At 40.3% G+C, this 13754-nt stretch overlaps 1 protein-coding gene across 1 annotated transcript in view; it reads right to left on the reverse strand.

Annotated features, from left to right (window-relative positions):
* Positions 1-13754, reverse strand: part of SYNE1 (spectrin repeat containing nuclear envelope protein 1) — a 451782-nt gene that overhangs the window by 184666 nt on the left and 253362 nt on the right. The window contains exons 77-84 of the mRNA XM_067011034.1: positions 12175-12440; positions 8448-10608; positions 4837-5174; positions 4503-4647; positions 3615-3833; positions 2408-2667; positions 511-676; positions 16-171 (exon numbers count right to left, since the gene is read on the reverse strand). Coding sequence (XP_066867135.1) covers positions 16-171; positions 511-676; positions 2408-2667; positions 3615-3833; positions 4503-4647; positions 4837-5174; positions 8448-10608; positions 12175-12440 — 3711 coding nt within the window. The remainder of the gene's footprint in view (positions 1-15; positions 172-510; positions 677-2407; positions 2668-3614; positions 3834-4502; positions 4648-4836; positions 5175-8447; positions 10609-12174; positions 12441-13754) is intronic.

The raw sequence follows: 13754 nt of genomic DNA on the forward strand, positions 1-13754 counted from the left end.
TGACCGTAGGTTTACCTGATCATGTATAGTTCCTAGGTCCAAGGCCACTTCAGCTAGCTGAAGAGAGAGTTCAGAAGGTAATATAGTATAAAGACCAAGATACTTATTTTTCTGTTCTTCAGCCATTTTCTCAATGTTCTGTCGGTGATTTGTGGCTTCTGTTAGGAGAATCTGAAGAAAAGATCAACATAAGAAATTTCTGGGAGCCTGATAAGGAAATTAATTTTTATGGGTACAGAGACAAGGCTTTGTATTGTTCCTCAAAATATGATTAAGTGTGGAATTAGAGAAACACATTTACAAAAAGCAAAATGTTCTTTAGTCTCAATAAGAAGCATGTCCACTTTATACAGAACAAAAGAAAGCCCAATGAAATAATACTAGAAGTCTTTTATAGAAAACATTTCTAAAAATTTTTAATTCAATTATTTCATTGAATATAAACAGATACATTTGATTAAAAGCAGGAAAATTTTTTAACATGATGGGTCTAGGGAATGAATTTTGTACCTGAAGTTCTTCAAGTTGAGCATCTATTTCTATTGTTGGATTCCCCAAATACTCCTTCGTTTCCTGAACCCAAGATTTTACTGAATTGATTTGGGTCTCCACCACTTCTCGTTCCTTCAGCTCCTGCCTTACCACCTTTCCGTTCTTCTTCACTTTCTCCTGTATGCTTTAGAAACAATAAAGGGAGAAAGCAGATGTGGATTGAAACGAAAGGAACCCCCCCAATACATGACATCAAATTGTCAAAAACAGACATTAAAAAAGTGAAGCTGCCTATTTTTTTCCAAGTAAAGACATTTCCCCCAAACTGTCAGATAATTTTCAGTAACATTTAAGTTTACTTCAAGTATAACAGAAGAAAATACATCACGTGAAGTGAATGATTTATCCCTGGAAAATTGAGAGCTGACATACTCCCATGCCACTAAACTGCAATTCGTTTTCTTGTCGAGAGTAACCTAGAGATTGTTTGACTATTTATTTCCTCTTTGAAAATCTACTCATGGTGCAGAATCATCAGCCTTTAAAAGTGATGTGTAACTGGAATATTTGTGCCTATTAGAAACTAGTCTTTAAATAAAGACTCAAACTTTGGAAATTTTATGATTAATAATGTTCATCATCCAAATTGTAAGTCTTTATTTGAATTGACATAAATTTGGTTAAAAAAATTTAAATACATGGAGTTGGATTATCCTGAAGTCGTCTATAAGAGAAGGGGTGAATGTAGGATATGTATGAGTAATAGTAGTTAATACAGGAGTTAAATTACATAGTGACTTTCCTCTCTGGCCCCATAAGTGAATCAGGCTGGTTACATATCATTAAGATTAACTTTTGGGGGCTTCCCTGGTGGCGCAGTGGTTGAGCGTCCGCCTGCCGATGCAGGGGACGCAGGTTCGTGCCCCGGTCCGGGAGGATCCCACATGCCGCGGAGCGGCCGGGCCCGTGAGCCGTGGCTGCTGAACCTGCACGTCCGGATCCTGTGCTCTGCAACGGGAGAGGCCACAGCAGTGGGAGGCCCGTGTACCGCAAAAAAAAAAAAAGATTAACTTTTAGGACTTCCCTGGTGATGCAGTGGTTAAGAATCCGCCTGCCAACGCAGGGGACACAGGTTCAAACCCTTGTCCAGGAAGATCCCACATGCCGCGGAAAAACTAAGCCCGGGCGCCACAACTACTGAGCCTGTGAGCCACAACAAGAGAAGCCCACACACCACGATGAAGAGTGGCCCCTCCGCTGTCCACAACTAGAGAAAACCTGTGTGTAGCAATGAAGACCCAACACAGCCAAAGATCAATCAATAAAAGATTAACTTTCTCTAAGTTCACTATCAGTAAGTGACTATTATTTACCTGGACTTTGGTAGCATCCTTGCTCTAATCTATGTGTCATCCAATTTAGCCAATGAGTTATCAAGATTTATCAAAACCAAGTACTCAATAGCTCCCAAATGTTTACCTTTTAAGCTTTATGTCTCATGAATCGCCCCATCACCCAAGAGTTCCCTGAGGTGACATGCTTCCTTCCACACTTTCTTACTTGCTATTCCCCTGTTTGCAGAACTCTCCTCCCACCTCACTGGCTGGCTCAAGCCTGCTTAGTCTTTAGCTGAAATACCCCTTCTGAAGAGAAGCCTTCCTTGGCTCCTCTCCTAGATTAGTTGTCTACCTCTGCTGCTTGACTGTACGCTACCTGAAGGCAGAGATTGCATGTGGTTCATTACTATATTTCTAAATACGACTAGATATGTACTAGATAGCAAGGATGACAGGAACAGAGCCCTACATTTTTAAGGTGGTCTGGGGAGAGCACCCCCAGACTCTTAATACCACATTCGTCCCTTTGGGTCATGGCCAAGTTTAGAAACAGAGAATGAGAGCAGGTGTATAATTACTTCAGGCACCGGTCCTGCATTGCCGTGATTTCCTGCACAGTGGATGGCTCTTCTCCAGGGGACAGCATGGCCCCATCCTGGAGCATGCTCAGTGCTTGCTGCTTCAGCATCCGTAAGCCCGACTGTTGCTGTTCCAGCTCCAGAATGAATGTGTCATGATATTCAAGAAGAGTTAAGAGTTCTGCTTTTGAGGCTTTCTCTGCTGAACTTCCCGGTAATTTATCTTGCAGCTTATTAATCATTTCAGTGGCTTTCTTAACCTGATGACAAATGTACATACTATGAAGTTCAAAGTAAATAAACTGAAAAAAAGAGGGCAATTCCCATAAATGCCAAATTTGACACTAATGCATTGGAGCACGATAAAGATGATGGTGTCAACTCTAAATCTCAGGAAACTAACATGTGAACAATCTCCTTAACATGGAAGGAAAGACCACCACTATTCTTCTGGGTTTAAAGATTTAATCTCAAAATAACAGCAGGGCAGGGACTCCCCTGGCATTCCAATGGTTAAGACTCTGTGCTCCCAATGCAGGGGGCACGGGTTCGATCCCTGGTTAGGGAACTAAGATCCCACATGCTGCATGGCATGGCCGAAAATAAATAAATAAAATAATAATAATAATAATAATAGGGCAATCAGACATTTCATAACATAGAGAAAGGTTTTTTAAAAAATTTTCTTTCACTAAACAGATAAAAGAAAAACTCTTTTCAATATTTACGCTAACATAAATACGTTTGAGTCATAAAGGAAGATGAGTCATAAAGGAAGATGTGGCTTAATGCTTGAACCCTACTTAAAAGGGAAGATATTAAATTAAACAGGATTTGGAAAATGAGTAAAATTCCTGCTTATTTCATGGCAAAGACAAAGTGTTTTGCACTTTTTTCAGGGCCAGGAAAGGAAGTGTTACTAAGAGCCTCACAAATGGGGCAAAATGGGCTTGTCCTCCTTTCAAAATGTGATTACTTGGTTTATTTCCTATTAAAATAACTGGACCCAGACCTGGGACTAAATTGCACATTGCATATGTATTTTATTTATGTTTTGGTTTTCACATCAATGTAAATAGGGATTTTTTAAAAAAGGCTTTTTACTTTCATAAGGCCAATTTGAAAAAAGAAGCAAAATACCACTTTTCAAAATACATTCTCATCAGCAAGGAAACAATACTTTGAGCCCATCCGTAATGGAGATTACCTTATTGTTAAAGCTCTTCCACTCATCCACTGCATCTTCCAGTATCTTCTCCTGGTCCTGGGCCACAGCACGGAGCCGTGTCCAGCGCTGCCAGACAGCCGTCATCGACCTGCTTATGGTTGCTTTGCTGGCGCCATTTCCGGTTCTTTCCAGTTCTGAAGCTTTACCCTCTAAGGCCACAATTTTCTCATGGAAAGAGTTAACTACTGACACTAAAGCCTGGGTGGGGAGAGGAACAGAGGTTGAGGGGAGAGATGGGTTTTTTCAAAAGCTCTATGAATTTTGGTAAAGCCTAAAATTATCCGCAAAAGGAAATGTTCCTACATATGTTTATTTTCCTCTGGTAATTCTTACTTTTACATTTAATTTGTAATTGAGTTAGCCTTGGCTTTTTTAAAGAGGTAAGGTGAATAGTTATTTATTACAAACAAACATTTACATGCTGCTTGATATGACATTCTCCCGTTTTTAAAAACTAGCAAAAATATAAGTGAATGGAATTTGATATTTAAGTATGTCCCATTCTACTTTATATTGCTGTGATATGAGTGAAACTCAGTTATTAATTTTTGAATTTTAATTGAATTAATCTAAGTTACACCAGAAAGTATTTACTGAAATCTACTGTATCACATCTTATCAGAAGCAAATTGCTCTGAATGTGTCTTTTTAAACCTAGCTATGCATTTCTAACAGGAATCCTAAAGAGGTGACTGCATTAATTAAGTTAAAACTGCTATGAAATGTGGTTAAATGAATGTATCCTTTTTGTGTTTAAAAAGCCCAGGTGGAAATGAAGATTTATTGACTTGTTCCTGGAACTATCATATTGCAAAGACCCATTACAGTTACAGTGAAAGAATATTAGAAAAAAACAACAAAACTAACCTTGTGTTCTGACAATTTTTCTTCTGCTTCATGACTGGAAGAAGTCTTCAATAAAGAAAACTCAGACAATTTCTTTTCTGCATCATTCATCAATTCAATAACCTCTTCCCTTGCTTTCTGGTAATCCTGCCATTGAGCTGCACATCTTGAAAAAATCCAACACACGTCAATAAGCAACTTAAAATCACACATCTCTATGCAGAGCTCTGATGTCAATATGTCTAGTGATACTTAAGAGAAAAGAATGAACGATAATGTATATCATTAATATATTCCTATTTTCCATGTGAAAATCCATTTCACTAGAATATAAAGAGCAAAACAACTCCAATACCTCTGCAAGAGATCTAATTGGACGTGTGAATCCTGTATTGTCCCCTGGCTTTTCTCTTCCAGGGAGGCCATTTTCTGTGCTAAGTCCTCTTTTCCAGTTGGCTTGATGAGTGGGTCCAGGTTGGCTACCAGGCCTTGGAGCTCCTCCAGATTGCTGTGGAACTGATCCTCTGTACTAAAAAATTCCATGTGGCTTTTGAGACTTTCCTCTGCACTCTCCACATCTAGGCCGTTGCCTGTCAGCTGTAACATTTCGTGAGCGTCATCAAGCCAGTCATTAGCTGCTTGAAACACTTGATAGTACCTTTGACACTGACTATACATCTGAGTCAAGGTAGCCTGAAAAACAGCAATTGCAAACATAATCAACTCTCTTTTGCAATGGGCTTGACAAAAATAATTTATGCTTTCCATTTCTTTCCCAGTCTTCGGTCACATGGATATATGTGTATAAATGAATTGATAAGCTGGTAAAATTTTTTTGGTGCAATCCATTATTATCCTTTACTTTCCCTTCTGTTCTTCTTGTTATAATTTTATTATTGCAGTTAAAATAAATAAATAAGGACACAGATGGAATAGAAATTATGATGGTTCTGAAATGTCCTCTCTTTAAAGAAAAAATATAATGCTTACTAATCTGTGGCAGCATGAATATTCACCAAAGTGAAATAACGCCGCATTTAGGTAGGAGTATAATAATACCAGTAGGAATGTAAACTGGTATAGCCACTATGGAAAACAGCATGGAAGTTCCTCAAGAAATTAACTGCCAGTATGATCCAGCAATCTCACTTCTGGGTATTTCTCCAAAGAAAACAAAATCATTATCTCGAAGAGATATCTGTACTCTCAGTTCATAGCAGTGTTATTCACAATAGTCAAGCTATGGAGACAACCTAAGTGTCCATCCACAGATGAATGAATTAAAAGAAAAATACACACCTTGGAATATTATTCAGCCTTAAAAAAGAAGGAAATCCTGTCATTTCCAGAAACGTGGACAAACCTGGAGGATACTATTCTAAGTGAAATAAGCCAGACAGAAAAAGACAAATATCACATGGTCTCATGGACTCTAAAAAAAAAAAAAACAAGAAAAAGCTGAAATCATAGAAACTTAGAGTAGAAAACTGGTTGCCAGGGGCTGCAGGGTGAACAAAATAGAAAGGTTGGTAAAATGGTGCAAACTTTTTGGGAATTCCTGGTGGTCCAGGGGTTAAGATTGCACAATCTCACTGCTGAGGGCTCAGGTTCAATCCCTGGTCGGGGAACTAAAATCCCACAAGCTGTGCAGTGCAGCCAAAAAAAAAAATGGTGCAAACTTTTAGTTTTAAGTTGAATAAGGTCTGAGGATCTAATGTATAACATGGTGACCGTAGCTGATAACAGTGTAACATATATTTGAAATTTGCTTAACAAGTAGAAATTAAATGTTTTCACCAAAAAAAAAAGATAGAGATAAATATGTGATGTGATGGATGTGTTAACTTGTTAATTAACTTGAAGAAGGAATTCTTTCACAATGTATACATATATCAAACCATTACATTGTACACTTTAAACATCTTACCATTTTCTTTGTCAATTATCCCTCAATAAAGCTGGAGGGGAAAAAAGGGAGTGTAATAACACCCAACTTCCAAACCAGCATTTACCAGGCTAAATAGTGATTTCTGGTAGTGAAATAGTAGCCTATAAGTCTTGCATAGAGACTATGATAGAAAAGTTGAAGATTGGAAAGCTGACTCCTGTGCAATGAAGTCCATTCAAATCCAGAAGGAAAGGAAACACTCTAATTGGCCATCAGTGGCTGGACAAGACAAGCCATTACTGTCAAGCAAAGATGCAGAGAAGCGGTAGAGAAAGTACGTGTAAGATTAGCACTTAATGAGGAAAGAATGAGGACGGCAAAGCAAAGAATCAGTGGTGGAGGTTAGAAATGCCACCAGAACCGTGACCTTCAGTTATTTGAGCCAAGACAGTCAATAAGAGTACCAATCACAAGATGGCAGAAGTAGGGACACCTTAGCAGATGCAAGATTTTGGTTCAAAAATCACCAAATCAACAGAAGCAAGCTTACATGACAGACGTTTTTCAAGAATGAAAATTCCAGGTAACTTCTGTTTTGATTCTTCACTCCGGGTTAAGTACTCCATCTCTATCTCTACAGCTATAGGGACATAGTTTTTTTTTTTTTTTTTCGGTACGCGGGCCTCTCACTGTTGTGGCCCCTCGCGTTGCGGAGCACAGGCTCCGGACGCGCAGGCTCAGCAGCCGCGGCTCACGGGCCCAGCCGCTCCGCGGCATGTGGGATCTTCCCGGACTGGGGCACGAACCCGTGTCCCCTGCATCGGCAGGCGGACTCTCAACCACTGCGCCACCAGGGAAAGCCAGGGACATAGTTTTTTTTAAAAAAATTTAACAGTGGCCTGAACCAACATGAAAAGGTAAAAATATACTAAATAGACTCTAGTTTAAGAAGTCAGAATTTTTCATGATGAAGTTTACTAAGATTTTAATCCCACGTTAAGATTTTTTAAAAATTGTATTATTTAGTGTTAACCTTAATCCATGTGAAAAATAAAGTTAAATGATAGCTAAGAGTCATTGGGGGCCACCTCTACATCAGACCCTATGCTAAGAATATAAATCTGAAGATGGAGATATTATTATCCCTCTTCCACAGAGAAAACTGAGACTTACAGGATGTAAGTAATTTGCTCAAGATCAAATAACTGAGATTAAAATCCAGGTGTGCTTTACTCCAAAGCTATAGTTACTATATTATCCTAAGGAAGAGGCTGTATTTAATTTAACTTAAACGGCTGGTTGAAATCCCATAGAATCAGAGGGACAGATGTGGAGAAAAAGGGTCAAAGGATTAAAGTAAGTACACCTCTGGGCACTGCTGTATCTCTCTTATTTTTGAATGCACAGAGCCCCGGAACAAGCCGCAATGAGGAGGCTAACCTGGGAAATTCTGAGCATGCTCTCATTTCTTTGTTATCTTTAAGTCAAGTCATGACAGATATTCTAGTCTTGCTTCTGTTGTGCTTCAGGGAGGCCAGAGAAGAGGAAGCGCTCCTCCCTGAGGAAGGGGTGGAGAGATGGGGCAACTGATGGGAGACCCCGCAAGAAAGCCTGGCTCAGCATCAGGTCAGGACTGCATCATCCATTTGCCTCTCTAATTTGGAGACTCTCCACCCAGCACTAAGCTTAGAAATGCCAGGTTTCACATTGTTTCTAAAAAAGCATCACTACTTATTCATTGCTAATGAATGAATTTTATTATTAATTCCTCGCATATGGTATTAATTATACTAGTGCTATCGTTTATGATGTCTCCTCAAGGAGAGGGATAACTGAGGTGTTCCTGTATTAAAACTAAAGTCAAGTCAACGTGAAAATCACATGAAATGAATACCATGAGCATAAACAATAAAAGCACCTTTTAAAGTCACAATTGAAGATGATTCCACGTAGTAGCCAAAAAAAAATTTTTTAAGGAAGCAATTCTAAAGAAAAAAATCAAAACCAAAGAAATTTCTCACACCTATTTACAAAGAAGCAAAGTGGAAAAAAGAAAGGGGAAGCCCTGCGGTACCGACCTGTCTGGTGCGGAGAGCTTCCTGCAGGGCCCCGTCCAGCTCCGAGAGCTCAGCTAGTGTTTGCTGTAGGTCGGCAGAGATCAGCTCCTTGGCTCTCGTGAATTTCTCCTTCTCCTTGTTACTCAGTGCATTCATTATCCTCAGGCTGGACTGCACCTCTTCCTGATGGATTTGGACCTTTCTGATCTCCTCCTGGACATCCCGCAGGTTCAGGTCCAGGCACAGTGGCCCGCTCAGCGCCGTCTCCACGCCCCGCAGCCAGTCCAGGGAGCGGCTCAGTTCCGTCTGGAAGTCTCTGCTCTGCACCATGCGGCTCTCACACTCTGTCACCGTCACGCCAATGGCGGAAGTCAGCAGTTTTAACTCCTCTTGCCAGGCTTGGACCTGATGCTTGGCTTTCTCATAAGCTGAGGGATCAAGATGCGGAACAAGATCTTCGAGATGCACAGTCACTCGTTTGAGAAGAATTCCTGAATCCTGGAGGCTTCCCGCCAGGGAGTGATACACTTTGAGCTTCTCCTCTGCAGGAAGTGTCTCCTCGTTCACCTTGGCCTGCTCTGTTCTCACAACCTCTAGTTGTTTCTCTAGCTGGTGGCACATCTTTTCATGCTCTTGATAAGCACTGGTGGTGTCTTCTAATAAGCTCACCCTTTGTTCTGTCTGTCGTTTCAGCCTGTGGTACACGGTGACGAGATGCAGCATCTGGTCTGGTTGCCATGGCTGCCCTGTGCTGCGAAAACTTTCTTTCTTCTGGTTCAGTTCATCCACTGCCTCTGCAAGGGCTGCCACCTCTCCCCCAAGAGCTCGACAAGCATCCTGAAGACACAGAGCCTCTTCAACACTCAGGTCGCTGGGGACTTGCCTCACCTTGGAGAACTGGTCTTCGAGATCACACAGAGACCGGGCTGTCAACTCGATCAAGGAATCGTATTCTTTCCGAGCCAGAACTGCTTCCTGGACTTTACAGAACTTGTCTTTAGCCAAGTCGACAATTACATTGAACTGCAGGGGCAGTGCATTTAGCTTTTCGTTGAGGTAGGAATGATCGACTTCGTTCAGCGTTGGCAGTATAGCCTGTCCAGTTCTCTGTAGCGTAAGTAGGAGATTTTCATATTCTGGAGATTGTTCAAGAATGTGTTGGTATTTGGCCAGTTGTGTATGCAGCTCATCACTCTCATTCATTAGGTTGATTTCAGGAAAGGTAACAATATCTGCTTGTTTTAGCCAGTGACAAGCTTTATCAAAATCTTCCTTAAAATGCTTCCTAGAAACCAAATTTTTCTCTAGTTCTTGTAGCCGATGGCTGCACTTTTGTAAAACAGTGTCATAGACACTCTGCAATTCCTGAAGCTTCCCCATTACCTCGCTCTTTTCCTGCTCTGTGACTCCTTTCATTAATTCGCGACCCTGGGCCCAAAGTCCAGTGACTTCATTTTGGTAAGTCTTGAGGCTGGCTTGTGCGCTCTTACATGTTTTCACTTGTTTGCTCACATCATCCGGTAACAGGCAGATATGTTCACGGAACATTATCTTGCGCTCATGTTGCTGAATCTGGCTGGTCGCCTGGAACACTGCCATGAGAAACTGGGTTTTCTCGGACAAAGCCTTGTTTAAGTACTTTCGTCTCTGGCCCACTAAGTCACTGAGACTATTCACATGCCTTTGGGCATCAGAGAGTACCTTCTGGATTATCTGCCTCTCATTGAGGCCAAGATCGGCCATCACCCTATCAGCATCCTTCATGAGTGATTTCAGGAGCATCTGTTTGGCCTCCAGTTCGCTGCAAATGGCGAGGTGATCCATGAGAAGGTTCTGAGCCGTGCCAGGCGGGGGGCTCTGCTTAAGAGCCTCAGCAATGTTGGGTCGTTGCTCTTCCGCCCAGTCCATCAGCTCCTGAAATCTGGACCGGACCACACTTAACTCCTCCAGGTTGGTGACAGACACTTGGATTTTCCTTTCAACAAGGTCCTCAAGCTGAAACCAGCGTTGTTCAAGGTGACTCGTCTGTTCTTTGACTAATTCTTTGTCATCTACATTCAGATGGTCTATCATATTCTGCTTCTGCTCTTTCAGATCTTCAATAGCCTGCTTTCTCTCCTGCAATGCCAGCGCCAACTTCTTTAAAGCTTCCAGGTGGCTAGCTGTACTCTCTGCATCAGATCTATATGTACATATTAAAAGATATAAAATCAAGTTAACTTTAGTTAATACCTGTGTTTGTTCATATCATGTTAAGGTGCATATCACCATCTTCTTTCTTAGCTTAGAGTGGTTCAATTCATGGCTTATTGACAGAGATGCTATAATTATTATGGAACGTAAGACCCACATATTTCCATAGCAGAAGTTGAACCAAGATTGGTTGCCTGGATACTTCTTCTAGTTAAGGCTGCCCTCCCATCATGTCTGAGGTGTACTTTTTAGCTCCTTCCTCTGGCTCTCAGCAACTGAGCAGGATCTGCATATTAACAAGTTCCCTTGATGATTTGCGGAAACACTAAATATTGAGAAACACTGATCTACTGCATTCTTGAAAGGCACTTAGAGAAATTAAGTGATCTGTGATGTGTGTGCTTTCCTGTGAGAAGAAGCTCCAGTAAACAATCCAGTGCTAGATGGTATACCATGTGTAAGAAATAACCAGTGGCTCTAACAGCTGCTCATGTGTGGAACTTAGATATTTTCTGCTTATCATTAGAAACCTTTAGAAATAACTGTGAAATGCAAAGATTCTCATCCCTTTGACTACAAAACGCATATGAGAAAATTCAATCTTAGAGTCTTTTTCACTTACAAAACGATTAGTTCTCAAGTATGAGAGAGAGTGTTGGGAGGCCGTAGGATGAGTTCTGTTTGAGACATTTTAGACCTGAGGTGTTTGTGGGTTAACAAGATGGAGGCGCCTATTGTCCGTCTGAAATATGCGATTTATCCCAAAGGTTAGTAAAATGCTGAGCATCAAGAAAAAGTAAACAAATCAGAAAGTAGTGTACCTCCTCTAAAAAAGAAACACCCCAAAACAAAAAACCCCATGATTTAACTACAGCTAGAATAATGCTTTCAGTTTTAATTGCTACAAATTGATAAATCTGTGCAGAAGAAGTACAGGTTTTAATAATTATAGTGATCAGAGCATAGGAAGATTTCCATATGATGACTCAGTGTATGTGGGAGAGAGGGAATCCTTTTCAAAGAAAAAGTTAAGAGGGGTTTAATTGCTATAAAATCAAATAAGACACACATTAATTAAATTTAGATTGTTCACTAAGTTCTAGAATACCACAAGTACAAGACAAAACTAGACTGAATTACATAGAATGTGTTACTTTACAGAATCGACAAGAAACCCATGGAACTATAGATTCAAGAAGGATTCATGTCCTGAAATCATAGATGATAGTCCCGTAACTGGTAATTAAAGCTAGAAATATTCTTGGGATATTCTTTGAACTCACAGTGTAACAGCTTTGAAATATTCCTTGAGGTCGCAGGTAGAAATGGTGCCATTTTCAAATATGTTCCTTTTACTCACTGCTTAAATTAATACTGAGCAAGGAAAATCATGATTATGGATACAGAGGACACCAGATTCTTAATAATGTTTTATCAATGTTTATAATGATAGAAAATGAATGTTTAAAATGTAAGAAAGACATTTTTGATTTTTATAGAAATTAAGAAATTTCTGGCTTAGCGTTCTGGTGACCCACTGGCGCATCGCTGTTACCTGGCTAAGTTATCCCATTCTGTAGTAAATTTTTCTAAGAACACTTCGACGGCATTCATACAGTTGTGGTAATCTCGTGTTCTCTGGAAATCCTCTTCCCTTTGCAAGCACAGATTGTTGGACTGAAGGCACAGATCCAGCCACTGGTCGTTTAAATGACTTATTTCCTTGTGTTCAGGAGCCTCCCGCTTCTTGGTTAACTCATCCACCTTCTCTGTGATAGTGGCCACTGATGACTGTTTGCACTGTAGTTTCTTAACAAAATCCTAAAGGATAACAACAATAAAATAATGTTGAATGACACCCCCAAATAAATACAGATTGAGACATAGATACAATACCTCTGAATACTTTATGTAATTGAAGAATGTATAGTGAGGGACAAAGAGAAAATCTAAAATCATCATACTTCCTTATGAACAAATTTCCAAGTGTTTAAGAATCAGAGGGTACTGTGGTATTTTCTTGTGTTACTCTGAGAAGTATAAAGAAAAACTGATAAATGTGAAACAATATTATAGCCACTGAGGAAAAAAGTTAATATTTTACCTTAAAGTGCAACCTTAGTTTTCTAAAAATTTTTAAAGTTCATGCTTTTGAGAACAAAACCTAATTTATATTCTTTCCATTCTTCTTTCTGCATATGCAAACAATATCCCAGTAGAAAATAAAAATGGCTGATTGTCACAGAGAAAGAATAAATGTTAAGGTTTGTTAAAAATCTGGTACAGGGCTTCCCTGGTGGTGCAGTGGTTAATAATCTGCCTGCCAATGCAGGGGACACAGGTTTGATCCCTGGTTGGGGAAGATCCCACATGCCGCGGAGCAGCTAAGCCAGTGCACCACAACTACTGAGCCCGCGTGCCACAACTACTGAAGCCCACGCACCTAGAGCCTGTGCTCCACAACAAGAGAAGCCACCGCAGTGAGAAGCTGGCGCACTGCAACGAAAGAGCAGCCCCCGCTCGCCGCAACTAGGGAAAGTCCGTGCGCGGCAACAAAAACTCAACGCGGCCAAAAATGAAATTAATTAATTTTTTTAAAAAAGAATTTTTTTTTTTTTTGCTATACGTGGGCCTCTCACTGTTGTGGCCTCTCCCGTTGCGGAGCACAGGCTCCAGACACGCAGGCTCAGCGGCCATGGCTCACGGGCCTAGCCGCTCTGCGGCATGTGGGATCTTCCCAGACCGAGGCACGAACCCGTATCCCCTGCATCGGCAGGCAGACTCTCAACCACTGCGCCACCAGGGAAGCCCAAGAATTCTTTAAAAAAAAAAAATCTGGTACAACTTCCAATCAAGTTAATATACTTATAATAATTTTCTATTATATTTTAAATTATATAAATATTTTATTACATTTTAAATCAGTTGTATATTAATATGTTTTATATATTAAATATATATTTAATAGATTGATAAATCCTATAGCTTTAGCAATATCGTGATGAAAAGCTAATGAATAATAAAGCTTCATGTTTGTTTAATGGCAGAGTCCTCTGGTTCTGCTAGCTAAACCACAGTTCTTTATTCAGAAATAAGCTACAGATTGAATGTCCTTCAATGCAAGTGGCCAACTGG

Source organism: Kogia breviceps, chromosome 13 (genome assembly GCF_026419965.1).
Source record: "Kogia breviceps isolate mKogBre1 chromosome 13, mKogBre1 haplotype 1, whole genome shotgun sequence".
NCBI lineage: Eukaryota > Metazoa > Chordata > Mammalia > Artiodactyla > Physeteridae > Kogia > Kogia breviceps.